General features: G+C 37.4%; 1 protein-coding gene across 1 annotated transcript in view; it reads right to left on the bottom strand.

The window, feature by feature from the left end:
* Positions 1-24,384, bottom strand: part of cul1b (cullin 1b) — a 257,439-nt gene extending 233,055 nt beyond the window's left edge. Inside the window, exons 1-2 of the mRNA XM_051928891.1 lie at positions 24,095-24,384; positions 4,145-4,523 (exon numbers count right to left, since the gene is read on the bottom strand). Coding sequence (XP_051784851.1) covers positions 4,145-4,284 — 140 coding nt within the window. The 5' untranslated portion in view covers positions 4,285-4,523; positions 24,095-24,384. The remainder of the gene's footprint in view (positions 1-4,144; positions 4,524-24,094) is intronic.
* Between the last annotated feature and the right edge of the window lie 292 nt (positions 24,385-24,676).

Below are 24,676 nucleotides of genomic sequence, written 5' to 3'. Positions count from 1 at the left end.
ATATTCATATATATATATATTCATATATTCATATATATATTCATATATTCATATATATATTCATATATATATATATATATATATATTCATAAATGGCAATCTTTTGTAGGTCTATGAACTTAATTTATGCCTGTATGCGTCAGTCGCTTCATATTCTTTTCGTACCTTATCAATTGTGTAATGTGTTTTTTGAACAGGTTTGATTCATCGAAGTGATCACTCGTGCTGTGTTCAGTCACTCACTCGCTCGCTTATTGTTTCGCTGCCTTCTCACTTGTGTAATGAATGTTTTCTTCAGCGCTCTTTGTGGCTGTTCCTTGTTTTCAGTTCACGTGATTACGTAGGAGGCGTGATGACGCAATACGCGACTCCGCCTCCCACGGCCATCGAGCTGCACTCCATTACAGGTTCCAGTTTTGACCATTACGTGTACAATTTCGAAATGAAACCTGCCTAACTTTTGTAAGTAAGATATAAGGAATGAGCCTGGTAAATTTCAGCCTTGTCCCAACACGGGAAGTTGGGAGAATTAGTGATGAGTGAGTGAGTGAGGGCTTTGCCTTTTATTAGTATAGATTAAACAGGCGTCGGAGATTGGAAGATAAGTGTCGGCCTTTAAAAAATCCAGTTTGATCCTGTGATATTACCCAGGCAGCACCTTCTCCATCCTTCTAGCTATAATTTTTGAGAGTATCTTAACATCATTATTCAGGAGTGAAATTGGTCTGTATGATGCACATTGTAACATGTCCTTATTTTGTTTAGGAAAGACGGTGATTAATGCTTGACGAGTTTGAGGTAGAATTTGATTGTCTCTAGCTTCTGTAAATGTTGCCAATAAGAGGGGAGCTGGTTGAGTGGAGAATTTCTTATAAAATTCTACAGGGTAGCCATCAGGGCCTGTTTTTTTTTTATTCACTTTTCATTCTCTCAGTCTCTTTCAGGATCCTTCCCTACCCCATCTGACACTGCTGTTTTCACATAAAGACGCGCTATAGCTCTGCAGTGTATCATGATACATACAACCACGTGTTTTTTTTCCCAATCTTGCCAGTCCCCACATGTTGTTGTATGCTGTTTCTTTTGTACTCCAGGACATGCAGAGGAAAGCATAGTAAAGAGCAGTAACTTCAGCACTATATGCAATCATCAGGCACTCCCCATCTGACACTGCTGATTTCACATAAAGATGCGCTATAGCTCACCCAAGGAGCGCCCTTCCTACATTTACGACATGTGTACTTGTTGCAGTGTACACACCTCTCTGTGCTATGGTTCCTATTACACTGAACAAGCACCTGTAATTTGCAGCTCTATTCATTATTTTAAAACACCACGCACATCTGATGATTGCATATAGCACTGTTTTATTCAGTGCGCTTATTCAGTGCATGCAAGAACATGCAGGTGGCCAGTTGCTGTGTGCTACAACATGCTGGCGGTGATCAATGCACATTTTAAAAAAAGAAAGATAAATATATGTGACGTTTTGATGAAATCATTTCATGACGCGAATAGTACCAATCAGAAAACAACGTCGAAGTAATGCAATATTATTTGAAAACGAACAGCGTCAGATCAGGTGTGAATTTATACTGTGGCGCTGTTAGAGTCAGATCAGAAGCTGAATAAGCTCCTGTTCTGACTCTAAGTAAAAAAAGCATGAACTAATCAACAGAAATAACTGCGATCGACAGTTTAAACTTAACGATTTACAGTGCATACCAATTTATAAATTTTGAGGTTACAAAGAAAGAAAAAAACACTTCCTCATCAGCGGGGAATCGAACTCGGGTCTCTAAGGCACGGCAAGGCTGCTATGCTCTGATTCTGCAAATCTTAGCGTTACGCCACGGAAGGTGTTATATCAACCTTGAACCTTTAGTGAAAGTGTTTATTTGATGTTTGGACGTCAGGCTTCACACATTCTATAGTTTATGCCTACATTTTGTAACAGTTATTACTACAATATGAAAAAGTTTCTGTTTTAACAATGTGTTTACACAGATTACTGTAGAAATGGAACACACATGAAATACGTGTGTTCCAAATAATGATCTATTATTTCCACTGTAAAACTCCAGCAGTTCAGTCACTCCCAGATAATCAAAAAAGGCATGAGCTGGGAAAACTTAGTGAACGTTCTGCGACAGTGGGGGATGGAATAACCGGCTGCTTGCTGCTCGCCTTAATCGGCACATTTAGAAGACAAAAGAGATGTGAGAACGGTTTTAAGGTGGGCTGGATCTATGAGTTTTTCCTAGACTCTGGTAATTCTAGTGTTAGTTGCTCTAGCTTTTCTGACTGTTAACAATTGTTATATCAAGTAAAACTTTTTACACACTTTTTACTTCCTTCTTAATGAGAAAATCTGCGTAGTAACTAACTGCTGCTAGTTATTTCCTAAAGCAACACAACTTGATTATTCAACTGGCTTTTCAATTCATAGATGGAAAAAAGTTAACCAAGCTAGTTTAATTGAAACCAAAATTTACATGTGCATATACCCTTTTCTAGCAGCAGCTTTACATGTGGAGAATGATGTTATGCCTTAACATACTGCTATACTTTATGAGATGTGGGCTTCACTAGTGAACAGATTTCTTTAAAAAAAAAAAAAAAACAAGGATTTTAGCAAAAAACAGAAAACCAATGTCTTTATATATGTTCAATTGTGTGGTATTTTATAGTAATTGCCTTAAATACCTATAGTAAATGCCTTAAATACCTAGCATTAATAAAAGCCTGCTATCAAAATGTGAAACAAACTTCTGCATTTGCCATCTGTTTGCCTACCATTTTTTAATTTATGAAATTAAAATTCTTTACTTGTTTCTTGATTAACTTTAATATTATACATGAACAAAGGAAAAACATTCAATGACCACTCCTAGGTAGAAGAAGCCATGAAAAATGAACTTGTAATTTTTTTGCAATATATTTCCTAAGTTTGGAAATATTCAGAAATTAACTTAGTATGACCACCATATCATTTAACTCTAGAATACCTAACTGAATTATGAGGATACCACCCACTGGCCTTTCCAGTTTTCAATCAAAAAAAACAAAGTGAAATAAAAACATCTGATCCAAAAACATTTGACCAAGACTGAATCTTTAACTGATACCTGGGTACAGCTTAGATCTTACTTTGCTATGTCAAGCTCGGTATATCATATTTCTTGCATGATTATTAATAAAAATAATCACAGGGGTATAAAATTGAATTTCACTATGAGAACAATCTTTATTGTTGTCTGCTAGTGAATATTGAAATGGGATTCAATTTCACCCTAACACAAAATGCACTCTAATTTTAAAAGACAACAAGTTTGTGCAATTCATCCTTATTAATCACACCATACACTACTACATATTTATCATAAATGTGCAATTTGTTTTCATGATTAAAAAGCTTCCAAATTATTCTACTGTCTCTCCATCTTTAACTGAAATTAATGTAAGATGTCCTTTAAAGTGAAATGCAAGCAAATAAAAGAGTAATAACTATTTGCAGTTCCAGAGTGTGATAACAAGTGGGACAAAAGAAATCAGCAAGAAAGAAAAACAGCTTGTGTAAAATAAGCACATACGTACTGCCAGGAGACTTGATTAATGCCTCTAAAACTGGGTCCCACTGCATTCTGGTTAGTTTAATCCACTACTACCATATCAATGTAACAGTCACTTCATCAAGCACATTTAATACAATTAATTTTCACGATTAATCTAGCAAGCAAAACTTTCTTTTTATGACTGCAAGGCAGGTATATTTTTTCACCATAACCTTTTCCACCTAAAAAATGTGTCAAAACATGATCTCCAACTGTCGACAATTTTATTTGGATCCGTAGTTTATGAATTTTACTTGGATTTGTATGACAATGCTGTAATCCACCAATTATATTAACTGATTTTAAAAATGTTTTTCCCTTTCTCCCCTGCAAAAAAGAAATGCACGTTACTTACCATTATTTAACTGATAATTACTTTTTCCCACAACACCAAAAAATTCTCTGTGATTAGCCTAACTGTAATAGAGAAATGGCTCCATTCATTTACTACTTCCCATTACTCAGCAGCAAATCAACGTTTCCCTGCCTATGACTTTTTCCAATTAAAGAAAATATTGCTTTGAGGATACGTGTAGAGTTCCATATATCGTGACTTTGCCATGCTCTGTCGAGTATAGACTTGTTGTATTCCTGCACGAAGGTCATCCCAGATTTGATCAAGACCAATTTGTTTAAGTCCATGAGGATTCTGACCTCGGCCAGATGACATTTTTAAGGTGTTAATAATCAAATTGCTTCCTGCAAATGTTTCTTTATGTTAAGTAAAATCAAAAAACAAAATTAATCCTCCATTAGGATCAGTGTTTTAAGATGCAAGTACTAATGCACCCCCCCAAAAGTAAATAAAAAGGGGGGTGGGTCAAAGAGACCAAAATATCCACCAGTGACAAAAGGGTTCTGATAAATCCCAAAAGAACCAAAAGTTATGATGCCTCTTCATCAAATGAACTGTAAATAAAAAGAAAATAGAGAATGATTAATATACATCATTATCAGTTTCTTAACAGAAAATACAGGGGTTTCAAATAGGTTGGTCTGATACTCTTAGATTTCTGCTGATCCTGGAACACCTTTCCCTTTTAGCCAATCAGCTTTAAAGTTAGTCTGTGACTTAAAAAATGGAATTTTAAAAGCTCAGAAACACCCAATTTTACATTTTATGTAAGGTTCAGATGATTTGGCACGTTTTTGTGAATAAGAAAGGTAAGATGTTCCCGTTAAATAAAAAAAAAATAAATAAATAAAAAACAGGTGATTTTCACCTTATGTTTATAGAGTTATTTAAGAAGCCAGAGGCCGAGTTTAAAGCTGACTGGCAGAAGAAGAATAATTTTCATGAAGCAACACATTAACCCAATGATATCAGAGTTACCCTTACAAATACACCACAAGTAAACTGGACAGAGACCTGAACTGTATTGGCTAGCACCAAATTTGGTCCAATGAAGCAGAACAAATGAACTTAGAAATTGTCAATGTTACAGTTTCAAGTGAAGCTGTGTGCTTTTCTACAGGACTTCTAACTTAAATTGTATGCATTACCAAAACATTTATTTACAGTTACCACAGTCTGTATACATTAATAAGCATTGTAAAAAACATAACATTCAAAAAAGCATTCTGTACTATATACATACACACGAGGATAAAGGCATATATTGTTTAACAGATAAAAGATATTTTTGTTGAGTTTGCTTGTTTTACTCACAAGTTCAAACTTTTTGAACAACTGAAAGCTTACATGTTCATTAACAAGCCACAAATTACTCCAACCATGGCACCAAAATGTGTCAACATGTTGGATTTTGATTAGTGTGTGCAAGTAAAAAATTTACTGTACTCTGTACATGTGACAATAATTATCCAATAAACTTATAGTACATATATTGTATTATATTGTTACACTAATCATTCAATACTGCTTAATCTAGTGCAGGACTGATTTTTTTTCAAATACTATTTGTTTAGTTCCTTTCTTTTGTCCATCTTACAGTCCTTGTTAGTTTTTTTTTTTTTTTTTTTTTTTAAATTGTAACAGTAATTATTTACTGAGGTTTAGTCAAGCTACACAGTTCCTAGATCAAAGTTGCTTCCAATACTTGTAACAATATGTTTTTCCTTCCCATTACTTTAATAGATTGTACAGTAGCACAAAAAAAGAATCACATTTAAATGGTCAGAGTATAGTGAAAGATGTAGATTGTATGGCATACCATGGAGCAGGAAACCATTAATTATCTTTACAAATCTTCTTTAAAGTAAAATAAGAAGTAGTTTGGGATTTTCAAAATGTTGTAATTACACAATGAAGATAAAGAATCCAATAACGAAGACTCTCAGAATTATTGCTATGAATAAAAAAAATATATCTGACTAGTATTCTAAAGATTTGAAGCTCAAGGCCCACTAAATCTACTGGTGGCATTGTTGCTGCACACATACTCATCAGATGCAGTTTTTAAGCTCATCCCAAATAAATATTTTCAGTCAGAAATAGATTATATTATTAGGGTTGAATATATAGTGCATCCGGAAAGTATTCACAGCGCATCACTTTTTCCACATTTTGTTATGTTACAGCCTTATTCCAAAATGGATTAAAGTTCATTTTTTTCCCCTCAGAATTCTACACACAACACCCCATAATGACAATGTGAAAATAGTTTACTTCAGGTTTTTGCAAATTTATTAAGAATAAAAAAACTGAGAAATCACATGTACATAAGTATTCACAGCCTTTGCTCAATACTTTGCCGATGCACCTTTGGCAGCAATTACAGCCTCAAGTCTTTTTGAATATGATGCCACAAACTTGGCACACCTATCCTTGGCCAGTTTCGCCCATTCCTCGTTGCAGCACCTCTCAAGCTCCATCAGGTTGGATGGGAAGCGTCGGTGCACAGCCATTTTAAGATCTCTCCAGAGATGTTCAATCAGATTCAAGTCTGGGCTCTGGCTGGGCCACTCAAGGACATTCACAGAGTTGTCCTGAAACCACTCCTTTGATATCTTGGCTGTGTGCTTAGGGTCGTTGTCCTGCTGAAAGAAGAACCGTCGCCCCAGTCTGAGGTCAAGAGCGCTCTGGAGCAGGTTTTCATCCAGGATGTCTCTGTATATTGCTGCAGTCATCTTTCCCTTTATCCTGACTAGTCTCCCAGTCCCTGCCGCTGAAAAACATCCCCACAGGATGATACTGCCACCACCATGCTTCACTGTAGGGATGGCATTGGCCTGGTGATGAGCGGTGCCTGGTTTCCTCCAAACGTGAAGTCTGGCATTCACGCCATATAGTTCAATCTTTGTCTCATCAGACCAGAGAATTTTCTTTCTCATGGTCTGAGAGTCCTTCAGGTGCCTTTTGGCAAACTCCAGGCAGGCGGCCATGTGCCTTTTACTAAGGAGTGGCTTCCGTCAGGCCACTCTACCATACAGGCCTGATTGGTGGATTGCTGCAGAGATGGTTGTCCTTCTGGAAGGTTCTCCTCTCTCCACAGAGGACCTCTGGAGCTCTGACAGAGTGACCATCAGGTTCTTGGTCACCTCCCTGACTAAGGCCTTTCTCCCCCGATCGCTCAGTTTAGATGGCCAGCCAGCTCTAGGAAGAGTCCTGGTGGTTTCGAACTTCTTCCACTTACGGATGATGGAGGCCACTGTGCTAATTGGGACCTTCAAAGCAGCAGAAATTTTTCTGTTAACCTACCCCAGATTTGTGCCTCAAGACAATCCTGTCTCGGAGGTCTACAGACAATTCCTTTGACTTCATGCTTGGTTTGTGCTCTGACATGAACTGTCAACTGTGGGACCTTATATAGACAGGTGTGTGCCTTTCCAAATCATGTCCAATCAACTGAATTTACCACAGGTGGACTCCAGTTAAGCTGCAGAAACATCTCAAGGATGATCAGGGGAAACAGGATGCACCTGAGCTCAATTTTGAGCTTCATGGCAAAGGCTGTGAATACTTACAGTGGTGTGAAAAACTATTTGCCCCCTTCCTGATTTCTTATTCTTTTGCATGTTTGTCACACAAAATGTTTCTGATCATCAAACACATTTAACCATTAGTCAAATATAACACAAGTAAACACAAAATGCAGTTTTTAAATGATGGTTTTTATTATTTAGGGAGAAAAAAAATCCAAACCTACATGGCCCTGTGTGAAAAAGTAATTGCCCCCTTGTTAAAAAATAACCTAACTGTGGTGTATCACACCTGAGTTCAATTTCCGTAGCCACCCCCAGGCCTGATTACTGCCACACCTGTTTCAATCAAGAAATCACTTAAATAGGAGCTGCCTGACACAGAGAAGTAGACCAAAAGCACCTCAAAAGCTAGACATCATGCCAAGATCCAAAGAAATTCAGGAACAAATGAGAACAGAAGTAATTGAGATCTATCAGTCTGGTAAAGGTTATAAAGCCATTTCTAAAGCTTTGGGACTCCAGCGAACCACAGTGAGAGCCATTATCCACAAATGGCAAAAACATGGAACAGTGGTGAACCTTCCCAGGAGTGGCCGGCCGACCAAAATTACCCCAAGAGCGCAGAGACGACTCATCCGAGAGGTCACAAAAGACCCCAGGACAATGTCTAAAGAACTGCAGGCCTCACTTGCCTCAATTAAGGTCAGTGTTCACGACTCCACCATAAGAAAGAGACTGGGCAAAAACGGCCTGCATGGCAGATTTCCAAGACGCAAACCACTGTTAAGCAAAAAGAACATTAGGGCTCGTCTCAATTTTGCTAAGAAACATCTCAATGATTGCCAGGACTTTTGGGAAAATACCTTGTGGACTGATGAGTCAAAAGTTCAACTTTTTGGAAGGCAAATGTCCCGTTACATCTGGCGTAAAAGGAACACAGCATTTCAGAAAAAGAACATCATACCAACAGTAAAATATGGTGGTGGTAGTGTGATGGTCTGGGGTTGTTTTGCTGCTTCAGGACCTGGAAGGCTTGCTGTGATAGATGGAACCATGAATTCTACTGTCTACCAAAAAATCCTGAAGGAGAATGTCCGGCCATCTGTTCGTCAACTCAAGCTGAAGCGATCTTGGGTGCTGCAACAGGACAATGACCCAAAACACACCAGCAAATCCACCTCTGAATGGCTGAAGAAAAACAAAATGAAGACTTTGGAGTGGCCTAGTCAAAGTCCTGACCTGAATCCAATTGAGATGCTATGGCATGACCTTAAAAAGGCGGTTCATGCTAGAAAACCCTCAAATAAAGCTGAATTACAACAATTTTGCAAAGATGAGTGGGCCAAAATTCCTCCAGAGCGCTGTAATACACTCATTGCAAGTTATCGCAAACGCTTGATTGCAGTTATTGCTGCTAAGGTTGACCCAACCAGTTATTAGGTTCAGGGGGCAATTACTTTTTCACACAGGGCCATGTAGGTTTGGATTTTTTTTTTCTCCCTAAATAATAAAAACCACCATTTACAAACTGCATTTTGTGTTTACTTGTGTTATATTTGACTAATGGTTAAATGTGTTTGATGATCAGAAACATTTTGTGTGACAAACATGCAAAAGAATAAGAAATCAGGAAGGGGGCAAATAGTTTTTCACACCACTGTATGTACATGTGCTTTCTCAATTTTTTTTATTTTTAATAAATTTGCAAAAATCTCAAGTAAACTTTTTTCATGTTGTCATTATGGGCTGTTGTGTGTAGAATTCTGAGGAAAAAAATGAATTTAATCCATTTTGGAATAAGGCTGTAACATAACAAAATGTGGAAAAAGTGATGCGCTGTGAATACTTTCCGGATGCACTGTATTAATCTTAATTCTTACATGTTCATCAGTGGAACCATGAAAAATCAAATCTGCTGGTGCCAAGTGCTCAGAAAGTTAATACTCCTCCACACAAACCCAATGTTATTTAAAAGGGAGACCACCAAACAATGTTTCCCACTACAAGGCAGAAATGACATATTGTCTGTGTTTTTTCTTTTCAAAAGGGTAAATAGTTATTTAAAAAAATAAATTTAAGTTTGAATTAACCATTCAGTTATTAACAACAGTCTAATTATGATTTTTTTTCATCTAAGCCTTTAACAAACTTGCAATCCCATAAGGGTATGTAATGGCCAACTCCATCTAAAATCCTGTTCTTTCAAATAGTATTCATTGATTATGACCTAGGCAACGACACGGATGTACAGTGGGGCAAAAAAGTATTTAGTCAGCCACCAATTGTGCAAGTTCTCCCATTTAAAAAGATGAGAGAGGCCTGTAATTTTCATCATAGGTATACCTCAACTATGAGAGACAAAATGAGAAAAAAAATCTAGAAAATCACATTATCTGATTTTTGAAGAATTTATTTGCAAATTATGGTGGAAAAAAAGTATTTGGTCAATAACAAAAGTTCATCTCAATACTTTGTTATATACCCTTTGTTGGCAATGACAGAGGTCAAACGTTTTCTGTAAGTCTTCACAAGGTTTTCACACAATGTTGCTGGTATTTTGGCCCATTCCTCCATGTAGATCTCCTCTAGAGCAGCCCCAAAGCATGATGTTTCCACCCCCATGCTTTACAGTAGGTATGGTGTTCTTTGGATGCAACTCAGCATTCTTTCTCCTCCAAACACGACGAGTAGAGTTTTTACCAAAAAGTTCTATTTTGGTTTCATCTGACCATATGACATTCTCCCAATCCTCTTCTGGATCATCCAAATGCTCTCTAGCAAACTTCAGACTGGCCTGCACATGTACTGGCTTAAGCAGGGGGACACGTCTGGCACTGCAGGATTTGAGTCCCTGGCGGCATAGTGTGTTACTGATGGTAGCCTTTGTTACTTTGGTCCCAGCTCTCTGCAGGTCATTCACTAGGTCCCCCCGTGTGGTTCTGGGATTTTTACTTACCGTTCTTGTGATCATTTTGACCCCACGGGGTGAGATCTTGCGTGGAGCCCCAGATCGAGGGAGATTATCAGTGGTCTTGTATGTCTTCCATTTTCTAATAATTGCTCCCACAGTTGATTTCTTCACACCAACCTGCTTACCTATTACAGATTCAGTCTTCCCAGCCTGGTGCAGGTCTACAATTTTGTTTCTGGTGTCCTTTGACAGCTCTATGGTCTTGGCCATAGTGGAGTTTGGAGTGTGACTGTTTGAGGTTGTGGACAGGTGTCTTTTATATTGATAACAAGTTCAAACAGGTGCCATTAATACAGGTAACGAGTGGAGAACAGAGGAGCCTCTTACAGAAGGTCTGTGACAACCAGAAATCTTGCTTGTTTGTAGGTGACCAAATACTTTTTTTCCACCATAATTTGCAAATAAATTCTTTAAAATCAGACAGTGATTTTCTGGATTTTTTTTCTCATTTTGTCTCTCATAGTTGAGGTATACCTATGATGAAAATTACAGGCCTCTCTCATCTTTTTAAGTGGGAGAACTTGCACAATTGGTGGCTGACTAAATACTTTTTTGCTCCACTGTATGCCAACTGATAGATCTCAGCTACTGAGTTCCCAGTTCATCACCACTTCCTGGTGCTATGCCTGCTGTACTGACACCACTGCACTGGATAATGTAATAGTCTCTGTACTGTACTCACTTACGTGATTCACTTAAGTCTAACAGTTTAAGATGTAACTAGCCAAAAATTATATTTGAGTTTTAAATTTTTACTACTCATTTATTATTGGTCAGTCGGCTACCTTTGGCCAAAAACTTACAATAAAAATGGAGGCAAAATTAATGCAATATACCGGAATGTCACCAACCTACTAAGCGGAAAACAAGCAAAGCAAGTTTATACTGTTTGGCAATACCGAATGTCAGCTCACAGACAGTGGGAGGTGGGGTGACCACAGCCTTCAAGATATTTGACATAACCTGCCTAGCCCAATAAGCAGAAAAGTATCCCAAAAACATAACCCTACTACCACCAAGTCTGACAGTGAATGTAACACTTTGGAGAGTAACAGTGTCAGATTTTAAGGAAATATGGCATTTTTGCTGTGATCAAAAAGTAAAATTTTAGACATAAATCATGCAGGGAACATAGTTTACAAAAATCTACACTACCATCCACATGTCATTCAGATCAAAAATGTTTACTGCTGACATCAAATGATCTCTCCTGGCCACCCTAAAATAAATGCATTCTTGAACTGTTAACGCTGATATCAGCTGACTAGACACAGAATTTTTAATGCGGTGTTGGGGTAGTTCTAGACATCCTTTATGAATAATTTTCTTGCCACTGTATTCATGTAAAATATATGGATAACAAGTCTTACATAAATGCTGTTCCATCTTGTGAAAATACAGGAAAATAGTCCAAGTAACTGAAAACTGTTTATTTGGGAAAGATGAGGAATGTAGACAGGGAGGGGGTTTGCTTGATCACACCATACATGATTGTGTTCAGTGAGATACAGTGCATCCGGAAAGTATTCACAGCGCATCACTTTTTCCACATTTTGGTATGTTACAGCTTTATTCCAAAATGGATTAAATTCATTTTTTTCCTCAGAATTCTACACACAACACCCCATAATGACAACATGAAAAAAGTTTACTTGAGGTTTTTGCAAATTTATTACAAATAAAAAAATTGAGAAAAAATTAAGTATTCACAGCCTTTGCCATGAAGCTCAAAATTGAGCTCAGGTGCATCCTGTTTCCCCTGATCATCCTTGAGATGTTTCTGCAGCTTAATTGGAGTCCACCTGTGGTAAATTCAGTTGATTGGACATGATTTGGAAAGGCACACACCTGTCTATATAAGGTCCCACAGTTGACAGTTCATGTCAGAGCACAAACCAAGCATGAAGTCAAAGGAATTGTCTGTAGACCTCCGAAACAGGATTGTCTCGAGGCACAAATGTGGGGAAGGTTACAGAAAAATTTCTGCTGCTTTGAAGGTCCCAATGAGAACAGTGGCCTCCACCATCCATAAGTGGAAGAAGTTCGAAACCACCAGGACTCTTCCTAGAGCTGGCTGGCCATCTAAACTGAGCGATCGGGGGAGAAGGGCCTTAGTCAGGGAGGTGACAAAGAACCCAATGGTCATTCTGTCAGAGCTCCAGAGGTCCTCTGTGGAGAGAGGAGAAACTTCCAGAAGGACAACCGTCTCTGCAACAATCCACCAATCAGGCCTGTATGGTAGAGTGGCCAGACGGAAGCCACTCCTTAGTAAAAGGCACATGGCAGCCCGCCTGGAGTTTGCCAAAAGGCACTTGAAGGACTCTCAGACCATGAGAAAGAAAATTCTCTGGTCTGATGAGACAAAGATTGAACTCTTTGGTGTGAATGCCAGGCGTCATGTTTGGAAGAAACCAGGCACCGCTCATCACCAGGCCAATACCGTCCCTACAGTGAAGCATGGTGGTGGCAGCATCATGCTGTGGGGATGTTTTTCAGCTGCAGGGACTGGGAAGTCAGGATAAAGGGAAAGATGACTGCAGCAATGTACAGAGACATACTGGATGAAAACCTGCTCCAGAGCGCTCTTGACCTCAGACTGGGGCGACGGTTCATCTTTCAGCAGGACAACGACCCTAAGCATACAGCCAAGATATCAAAGGAGTGGCTTCAGGACAACTCTGTGAATGTCCTTGAGTGGCCCAGCCAGAGCCCAGACTTGAATCCGATTGAACATCTCTGGAGAGATCTTAAAATGGCTGTGCACTGACGCTTCCCATCCAACCTGATGGAGTTTGAGAGGTGCTGCAAAGAGGAATGGGCGAAACTGGCCAAGGATAGGTGTGCCAAGCTTGTGGCATCATATTCAAAAAGAGTTGAGGCTGTAATTGCTGCCAAAGGTACATAGACAAAGTATTGAGCAAAGGCTGTGAATACTTATGTACATGTGATTTCGCAGTTTTTTTATTTTTAATAAATTTGCAAAATCTCAAGTAAAGTTTTTTCAAGTTGTCATTATGGGGTGTTGTGTGTAGAATTCTGAGGAAAAAAATGAATTCAATCCATTTTGGAATAAGGCTGTAACATAACAAAATGTGGAAAAAGTGATGCGCTGTGAATACTTTCTGGATGCACTGTAAATGCTTCAACACTACAGTTTGGAAAGACATGACCTTCCCAAAAGCCAAGGTAGTACGGAAATTTATAATTGTTTTATATGAATAAAGAGTAACTTTTTGTGCTGACCCGCTGCGTTATTTCACATGCTTTACATTTAATATTAAGGTTTTTTACCACTTTTCAGCCAATTCATAAACATTACAATTCATCAATAACATTTACAAATAAAGAAAATTAAAGACATTGCTGCAGAGCCACAAACCTTGCATGCATTTGATAAAAAATCCATTTTAAACCAAGTATATGTGGCGCTAAGTTAAACCTAGGAGAAAGCCAGCTTTAATATTTGATTCAGAGTATTCCCAACTTTGATCCTGAGGGACTGATTCTGCTTATTTGAAATTTTGTTTCATACCAACATGAAATTTACAAGGTGATCAAGGCATCATCTGCTTACCTGCAGTATATCTAAATCAGTGATAATTTAATAGTGATTTTTATTGTGACCTCCAAAACTAATAGCCTTCATGATTGACATCAATTTTTTATGCATTTAGAGAATGCAAGGTCTGTCATCCGAAAAACTGTTTCTGTATAACAAAAGGCAGCCATGCATTTCTTCAATACTGAAGAGTTATCGCTTTTACAAGCACAAAAGAAACAGTAGGAAACCATGAACATGTAACTTTCAAATCTTAATTTTAGTTTTTTGAAATCTACTAATATTCTTCCTTACAAAACCTGAAGGTTACAAAAAAAGAAGACAATCAATATAGTCTATCCTATCCATAACTTGATCCTGTTTTGAAAAAGAAGAACACATGCCAAAAAAAGATTTGTTTTAAATTGTGTCAAAAGCTTAAAAAGCCATATAACTCACTAAGTGATGGTCTTTTGAGCATATATCTGCATCTGGTTTGTTTATAAATGTTAGTGTTAATAGGTACTACGAAAATATAATTAATGTTTTAAAATATTTAAAAAACATCAATTCACAACCCCACTATGTTTATTAACTTGTTAGTTTGTGCTGTATTCCTGCATGCAAGGTCCCTTATAGCAGTGTGCTCAAACCAAGATATTCCAAGAAAAAAATATAATGTACATTCTTAATGGAACCTGTAGATATAGTATCACTCAAAAAAAGTCATGAGGGATTCCTGCAAGAACTTCAGTTGCTGTATCTCTTATAATCTAAATTCAGAAAGACATTCTGCTTACTTAATCATAATTGTGTTGATGTTTTCCTCTCTGTGCATAATGCTACATTTCAATTTCCCAAAACCCTGTGCTGGATGATGCATATTAGGATAACAAATTTATTAAAGTATGATGGGACAGAACAGTACCACAGTAACATGCAAAACACTCTTAAAGTAGCAGATATGAAAGGGTACCATTAAAATGCTTTAAAAATTCCTCCTATAAAGTATACAAAAAAAAACACTCATTAGGCAACTTCTGTTAAATACTAATAAGCATTAACCGCAATTATCTAAATAGTGCTCCTAAACCTGAAAACCAGTTGAGCACCCCATCACATGAGAAAATAGCAAGATATATTTATGCACTTGTGAAGCAGCTACTACACTGATGTTGAAGAAATAATCATCAATCTGCATTCCGTGTCATGAAATGCCTTCTTACATATACTGAAGGATGCCCATAATTAAGGGTGCTTTGACCAGAAACTTTACAAATAAAACTAAGAAACTACATAATTAAATTAAAGTCAGTATCATTACTAAATGTATTTATAATTTGTCACAGTTCCAGAGACAGTTGCAGACCATCGAAGATGACTTAACAGAAAAATTACAAATAACATAAGTGAGAAAGATGTCTAAGTAAACAAGTTAGTAGAACTAGTAAGAGGCAGTCACTTCCATACACTATAATTAGGCGAAAAGGGTATACACATTAGTGATTTGGTAGAGCTTTTTGCATACTCGCATATCTGATTTAGTAGCTGGACAAACAGTTAATGTTCCACATTGGATACTAAAAGGAGACAAGACCAAACATTTGCACAATTTTATAAAAACAGGGAAAGAAATAGAACTGAATGGGAGAAAGGTGTGGGAGTGTGCAGAAGACTAGCAAGTGGACAAGCGGAGTGAAGAGACAACCCATTGACAAAAGCAAAACTCCAGACAAAATAGCTATGCTGCATATGTTTTAGCATAAACAAATTGCAACAAAAAACGGAGATAAACTACCACAAGTTACTCCAAATGTTATTAAATATATTAATGATATTAAAGCATTTCTCCTGAAATAAAGACTTTTTAATCAGACCAGTAAAGGGACAATGTAGATAAATTCAAATACATATGGGTTGTCTCTGGGGGTCAGTGCTTACAAGGGTGTATGAACTATGCAACAAGCTTACAGAGTTTCTGTAATATGATCTTTCTCAGTTTGCCAGCTGTTTTGAGAATTAATCATCATGCTAAAGATGGTATACTTGTCAGATATGTTATGTCCTTAGCTAGTATACCTGGCCAAGACCAACACATTTCAAAACTGTACTATTACATACACAAATTTGGTCGGGAGGCACATTTGGAAAGCATGCAAGTTAAATTATCTAATCATACAGTGGTCTTGAACATCATCTTACCTCGGACTCATACAAAGTCCACATTTTGGTAAAACACGTGGACGTGGATAACACATAATTTTTAATCTACAAATGTTAATTTGGTTGGATTAACTGATTGATAAATAGGTAGAAATGATAAAATAGTTCACTGCAGTAAAAATTAAGTGCAGGTTAATATGAAATGCAACCAACAACTCAATATTCTTCAGAGAGTAAGATATTAGTACACTCCAAGTGCCCCTGCCTCCCTAGTAAATTAAAGTTCGGAAGTAGTTTAATATTGTATACTGTATACAATATTTTATTGTATTCAATACTTATGTAAACAGGCCTTTTCTAGACTGCAAGTCCATATAATGTGAAGAATAACATGGGAAAAACAAAGCAAGAATGCACTGAATTATACATTATATTAAGGGTAAGTTTCTCCAGATACTTTTGTTTGTTGTACAGTGGTGTGAAAAACTATTTGCCCCCTTCCTGATTTCTTATTCTTTTGCATGTTTGTCACACAAAATGTTTCTGATCATCAAACACATTTCACCATTAGTCAAATATAACACAAGTAAACACAAAATGCAGTTTTTAAATGATGGTTTTTATTATTTAGGGAGAAAAAAAATCCAAACCTACATGGCCCTGTGTGAAAAAGTAATTGCCCCCTTGTTAAAAAATAACCTAACTGTGGTGTATCACACCTGAGTTCAATTTCCGTAGCCACCCCCAGGCCTGATTACTGCCACACCTGTTTCAATCAAGAAATCACTTAAATAGGAGCTGCCTGACACAGAGAAGTAGACCAAAAGCACCTCAAAAGCTAGACATCATGCCAAGATCCAAAGAAATTCAGGAACAAATGAGAACAGAAGTAATTGAGATCTATCAGTCTGGTAAAGGTTATAAAGCCATTTCTAAAGTTTTGGGACTCCAGCGAACCACAGTGAGAGCCATTATCCACAAATGGCAAAAACATGGAACAGTGGTGAACCTTCCCAGGAGTGGCCGGCTGACCAAAATTACCCCAAGAGCGCAGAGACGACTCATCCGAGAGGTCACAAAAGACCCCAGGACAATGTCTAAAGAACTGCAGGCCTCACTTGCCTCAATTAAGGTCAGTGTTCACGACTCCACCATAAGAAAGAGACTGGACAAAAACGGCCTGCATGGCAGATTTCCAAGACGCAAACCACTGTTAAGCAAAAAGAACATTAGGGCTCGTCTCAATTTTGCTAAGAAACATCTCAATGATTGCCAAGACTTTTGGGAAAATACCTTGTGGACTGATGAGACAAAAGTTGAACTTTTTGGAAGGCAAATGTCCCATTACATCTGGCGTAAAAGGAACACAGCATTTCAGAAAAAGAACATCATACCAACAGTAAAATATGGTGGTGGTAGTGTGATGGTCTGGGGTTGTTTTGCTGCTTCAGGACCTGGAAGGCTTGCTGTGATAGATGGAACCATGAATTCTACTGTCTACCAAAAAAATCCTGAAGGAGAATGTCCGGCCATCTGTTCGTCAACTCAAGCTGAAGCGATCTTGGGTGCTGCAACAGGACAATGACCCAAAACACACCAGCAAATCCACCTCTGAATGGCTGAAGAAAAACAAAATGAAGACTTTGGAGTGGCCTAGTCAAAGTCCTGACCTGAATCCAATTGAGATGCTATGGCATGACCTTAAAAAGGCGGTTCATGCTAGAAAACCCTCAAATAAAGCTGAATTACAACAATTTTGCTAAGATGAGTGGGCCAAAATTCCTCCAGAGCGCTGTAAAAGACTCATTGCAAGTTATCGCAAACGCTTGATTGCAGTTATTGCTGCTAAGGGTGGCCCAACCAGTTATTAGGTTCAGGGGGCAATTACTTTTTCACACAGGGCCATGTAGGTTTGGATTTTTTTTTTCTCCCTAAATAATAAAAACCACCATTTACAGACTGCATTTTGTGTTTACTTGTGTTATATTTGACTAATGGTTACATGTGTTTGATGATCAGAAACATTTTGTGTGACAAACATGCAAAAGAATAAGAAATCAGGAAGGGGGCAAATAGTTTTTCACACCACTGTATAAGAAATGTAGTGTAGGTGTGGTAATTTGGAGATTATATTGTTTCAAGAACAATTTTAATACCATTTTAACAATAAAACACAATCTAATCCAAAATGCAAAAAAAACAATAATGTTCCAAACGCAATCCATGAAACTCAGCAGTAAAGACAACCCGAGAGCTATACATCATTAGTGTTCCATCTAATTGTTTCTTCTTCTACAACACTAATTACAATAAAGTTGGAACACTGTGTCAAATATAAATAAAAATACAATGCAATGTTTTTCAAAGCTCATAAATATGTATTTTATTCACAATAGAACATAGAAAACGTCAAATACTGAAAGTGAGACATTTTACTAGTTCATGAAAAATATTAGCTCATTTGGAATTTGATGGCAGCAACACGTCTCAAAAAGTTGGAACAGGTTAACAATAGGCTGGAAAAATAAGTGGTACTAAAAATAAACAACTGGAGGAATATTTTGCAGCTAATTAGGTTAATTGGCAACATAAAAACATGGGTATAAAAACAGCATCTACAAGTAAAGATGGGCAGAGATTCACCAATTAGCAAAAAAACTACGTCTACAAATTGTGGAACAATTTCAGAAGAATGTTCCTTAACATAAAATTGCGAAGACTTTGAATATCTCATCATCTACAGTACATACTATCATCAAAGGATTCATAGAATCTGGAGAAATCTCTGTCCGCAAGGGACAAGCCCGAAAATCAATATTGGATGCCTGTGATCTTCGGGCCATCAGGCATCACTGCATTAAAAACGGCAAACTGTGATTGCATTCACTACACTTTTGGCACGCAGACTTATTCTGTTAAATTGGAAGAATCCTAACTCTCCTCTGATAAGTCAGTGGGAAACAGATGTTTTATATTATTTGAAATTGGAAAAAATCAAATTCTCAGAGGATCTGTACAAAATTTTTTCAAAACCTGGCAGGATCTGATCAATATTATTTTAGAATAAGAGAAACAACTATTACCGCATTTAATTCCCTTCTCCATCTCTTATTTACATATATATTTATTTCTCCCTTTCCTTTGCTTATTGTTGTCTTATTAAAAAGCCCTAAGCAATTCTCCTTTAGCTAAGCTCTCCTTCTCAGGGGTGGGGTTTGATTTGTCTTTAATTTGTTTGTTTATAAATTGAACTATTTGTATGGAATGATTACAATAAAAATTAATTAAAAAAAAAAAAAAAAATATGACAGACAACCCAGGACTGTTGAGCAGCTAGAATCCTACATCAGACAAGAATGGGACAACATTCCTCTCCCAAAAGTCCACCAACTGGGGGGTATTTTTCGTACGTAGATTACTCATTTAGCCGGATGTAATTGACGACGATTTGGCATGATCCTGGATCTGTCGGTTTTTCGAAACTCTCGCTGGATGTGTTGTCATAGCAGCACATCCAAATCCTCAAACCTGCTCGGAGCAGGTGTGTTCTATGTAAACAAGGATTAGCTCACACACTTAATCAGTGTCAATGCATGGAATTCTATCAGTCAATGCTTTACCATTCATGAATGAGTGACCAATTGACATTGGTGCACAAATTATAAGAAGATAATTTCATATAGGTATGGTTTTGCGCAATCGGCAAGATCCTTTATTGCTCCCAATAGGAAATTCTTTTCGAAAGATACGCTTTAGCCGAGGGGGAATATTGTACCTCAAAGATTTATTAGCACCTTATATTCGAAGTCAAACTAGGCAAAGTCGGGCTCTCACAACCACACAGACTGTAGGCATTGCTTTGAGGTTTTTTGCGTGGCAGTTTTTTTATATACCGTAGGCGATGCGGAAAATTTATCTAAAAGTGCGGTTTGCCTGGCAATTCGTAAAGTCTGTTTGGCTCTGAAATATTTCCTTCGGGTTTTCATAGTGTTTCCTGGACATCTGCGGTGTGCAGACAATAAAAGAGGCCTATCATGCCATTGCAGGTAGGTAATACACAGGCAAAAACACCCACAGTTCCATAAAGAATCTCACAATCAGCCTAACATTCTCATTACCCAGGATTTCCAAATGTGGTTGGGGCACATGGGACTGATCAGAGTGGAGTTTGATCAAACATTACTTGGAAAATGTACCTCTCCTCCTGATGAATAATCAGACACAGTGTCTTCATCAAATATTTGACCTTCGTCAATATCTCGTTGGTCAGACACAAGTTCTAGGGATATGACATTCCCTGCAACTGACCCAACAAAACAAAAAAAAAAAAAAAAAAGTGCTATATGGAACATACCTATGGCACACATTGAGGACAAATATATGCAACGACCATCCTTTACCTGAAATGAAGTGACCACTGCATCCTGCCACTGGTTCTGAGGAGGAGCTTCCCCCTGGAATGCCCTCAGAAACAGGGCAATGGGCTTTTTGCTGGATAGCCAACGCTTCTGCAGGGGTTAGGTCTGGACCGCGTGGACCTCAACCTGATTTTTGCTTGTCTGCCTTCTTATTAGCTTTAAAATTAATGTTTTTTTATATTATATATGATTATTTATGTCAACAGTTCTTTAAATAGTTATAAACCAATATTTACCAGTTTGAAGTATATTCTTGTACTTCAATTTAACCTGTTCTCATGTTCTCCTTGTGCTCACGTTTGATCTGGAATTATGACATATTAAATAATAATTAATCTGACACACAGGAAATGAAACACTGCATTCAGTAAGTACAATGCACACTACTTAGCGTTTAATTTGTCAGCCACTTTTTGCCAGCCGTCTTTTCTGGTTTGGGCTGCTTTTGCAGTGTTACCCCTTGTGCATATTAAATCTTGAAATTCTTCACATCCTTCGAATAAAAGGTCCTGCTCCGCTTGTGTGGAAAAAAAAAATGCGCCCGTTCTTTCGTCATTTTGTTACAGCCTATCAAAGACTTGCTGATCATGTTTTCTAGACTCAATATATATGGGCTTTTCAATCAGCGTAGGCGCGCGCATTCATCTCGGATGATTAGATCCAGCTAAACTAATCTACTACACCGCTGCGTTTGAAAAAATCGACTTATCCCAGATGAGTTTCACCGGCATTAACTCATCCAAGATGAGGCATCTGATCTCGGATGATTTAAGCGATGTACGGAAAATACCCCCCAGGTCTACTCAGTTCCCAAACATTTATGGACTGTTGTTAAAAGAAGAGGGGATGCTACACATGGCCCTTGTCCAACTTTTTTGAAACGTGTTGCTACCATCAAATTCAAAATTACCTTACTCTTTTTTTAAAATGGAATGGTTTCTCATTTTAAATAACTGATGTATTTTATTCATAATAGAACATAGAAAACCTGAGTTTATGAGATTTGCAAATAATTGCATTCTGTTTTATTTACATTTTACAGTGTCCCAACTTTTTTGGAATAGAATAAATAATATACAAAATAAAATTAAGAGGTTGAGCGCAAGCCACAGCTTATTTTTTTAAGTGATCTCTGTAAGGAGAATTTTATTTTTTAAGACAGTAAGATAAAGAAGGTTGAATGGATTCTTCCAGTAAAGTAAAACTGTTCTTCATGCAAGTTATAAGATATGGGGTATAAGATAAACACAAATTTTAATCAGGGGCCTTTGTCCCATCATGATCATGCTACTGTAATATATCGATAAAAACTTTCTTTGTTGTACATGTGTAACGTTTAAAACCAAATGCACGTAAGCACCTTCCACAGCTGTGCAATCAGTAACTGAATATATTGTATATCAAGCTTTAGTACATACATCAACACCAGAATAAAAATTAATGAACAAATGCTTCATTTTAATCACTTTTAGCCTAAATAAAAATACAAAAGTTGTATAAAGGCAGTTTTGAAAGCTACATTTTGATTTAAAAGTTATCACTTTTGCTGCATTCACACGATATGGGAATTTTCAGAATTACCACCAAATTGTCTCACCTTTCCACTTCTTTTTGCTTGCTGATTTGGGGGAAATGCGAGGTTGGTGTTTATTTGTTGCTCGGGCTACACATAAAGCAACCTAAGATTAGCTATTATTTCTCTGTAATAATAACAAGCACTTTAATCATATTTAACATGGATTTCACATTAGAAACAATGTAACCATAAAATTTACATTTCTGGCTGGCCTGATTTATGTTTTTGTACATTGTATAATAAAATAAAGGTGAATGGTCACAACTCAAAAATATTAAAATAATTTTAGCTGCATGTGTTGTTGTTGCACACTGCAAGACAGGTAGTGTATGCACTCCATTATGCTCAGCATGCTTGTATTGGCACATGAGGTTAAAGCAGCAATTTTTCAAAATATGGGTAACTGGTTAGCTTCTTGCTGATATTTTAGGAAATTGATTAATGTGCTTTTAATGACATTTATCCCTGTGTTTTTAGAAAGGTTTTCCATAAATGAGATTGTTTAACAATTTAATCCCATGTATTTTTCACCAATTTATTTATTTTTGTAACTTTGTCACATGGTGTTTGTTCAGTAAAACAAGTTAGTGAAGAGATATTCTAGCTTTGTGGGATGGAAGAGGTGAAAAAAGTCTCACTGTCTACTTCCTTTATCTTGTTGTGCTTAATGCTAGAGTTTGTTAGGGTTAGACCATGTACGCCTTGGCCCTCCATACATGTAAAAGACTCAGCACTGTCATTTTGTGCTTTTTTTTCCTGGTTAACCCTGAAAGAAAGCACAAACTTTTTTTCAATTGCTTTTAAAGGAATTGTTGATTATTGAGTTTTCGGTAGTGGAGTATGTGAAGACAGTGCCACTGAATAAAAATTAAATAAACTACTAGTACAAAAAGGGACCCCAATAACTAAATATGACTATTTTAAAGAATTTCATAGCCTACCACTGGCTCTGTTTACAGCAGTTGATTCAACTGCCTGCTTAAGGTTAAAACTAGATAGATAGATACTTTATTAATCCCAAGGGGAAATTCACAAACTAATGTGGGATAAAATACAAACTGTGAAAAAAACGACATATAAAGACAACTTTTACTATGGATGTTTGGCTTCATTAATAACTCTTGCTAAGAAATGTTCAAATTGAAACCAAGAAGTTAAAAAAAAACTTGCAAATCACTTTCTGTATATTTCACTTTTGGGTAGGTGACAAAACATGGTGAGAGAGTAACATTAATCAACCCTTTACAGGTAGTAGCCCGTCCAAAACGGAACTTCTAAATGTTCTTCTGGGACGACCCAGACACTGCAGCAACTTTTTTATAGTCTGCTATTAACTGTTACTTTCTTTTAGACTATACCCTCGAAGGAAAAAAAAAATCTCAGTATTATAAATAATGGCTAAATGCTTATTAATAATAAGTAAAGACAAATCGCACAGCAACCACATTGTTTTACTACAAAGTCCTGCAGTAACACGTATACCATCCCACTGAACAATCTGTAGTATACTAAAGTTTACTTGCGTTTCCTTGTCAACTAAAGACTACAAAAGTAAAGTGACTTTAAACATTTAATACTCCTGATGACAACGGCGCTCAAATGATCACATCAGTCAGTTACATCACCACTTTCCGCGCATGAGTTAGGTGTGTGCGTGAAGATAAAATCAAGTAAACAGGTACTCCTTGGGTTTTCCAAAAGGGGAGTAGGTCAGCGAGCCCAGATGGAGGCTACACTTGGTTTATTGTGAAAATAGACCGCACCATCACGCCGAGGCCTGTAAAATACCGGCTACGGCGAACCTTTGGAATCTGTGCAGATTACAACATCGTATCATGCTCTTGGTCTTTCGACAGTGCTAACGTATTTCATCAAATCGATCAAATCTAAAAGGTGCGTACAAGTGACAAAATTTTTGAAATGGCTTACCATATCGTGTGTGCCTGTGACGCTGGGCCGGGTATGAGTTACTAGATTGCCTGCCTTTCTTTTATTTGGCGCACTTCAAGGTGGCTTGGATTCTGACTCCAGGTCCTAGGCGTGACAGTAAAAAACCCTCTCTTGTCTTGGTTTAATTCGTTGCCGATGCTTTGTCCGTTGCCTTCTTACTTGTTTCCTTACTTGATCGCTAATGCCAAGCACAGCGCCTTACTCTGCTGCCGCCGATTCTGCTGCGGTAAAGAAAAAGTACGACGCCAGAAAGTGTTTCAGAAAACTTGCTCCGGTATGCAACACAAATGACTAATTGTATTGGTTCCTCGGCTGTGCGCGCATTTTCTCTGCGAGGCCGTGCTGCTGCCAACTACTGGGGAACAGAAATGATGCTATTATCCCCGAAAGGACACCTGAACGGTAAATACAGTAAAGGGTGAAAAACACTACCCAGAAAAGAAGAAATCGTGGGAACAAAATCTTCAGTTTTAAATTCCACACAACAAGAAGTTCTAAAGTCATAAGCAGGCAGGTGCATTATGTTATAGGTGAAATGCCTTTTAAACAGTTGCTCAAGCT

The sequence above is a fragment of the Erpetoichthys calabaricus genome, chromosome 6, assembly GCF_900747795.2.
Source record: "Erpetoichthys calabaricus chromosome 6, fErpCal1.3, whole genome shotgun sequence".
In the NCBI taxonomy this organism is placed as follows: Eukaryota; Metazoa; Chordata; class Cladistia; order Polypteriformes; family Polypteridae; genus Erpetoichthys; species Erpetoichthys calabaricus.
This window is presented reverse-complemented; position numbering and strand designations above follow the sequence as displayed.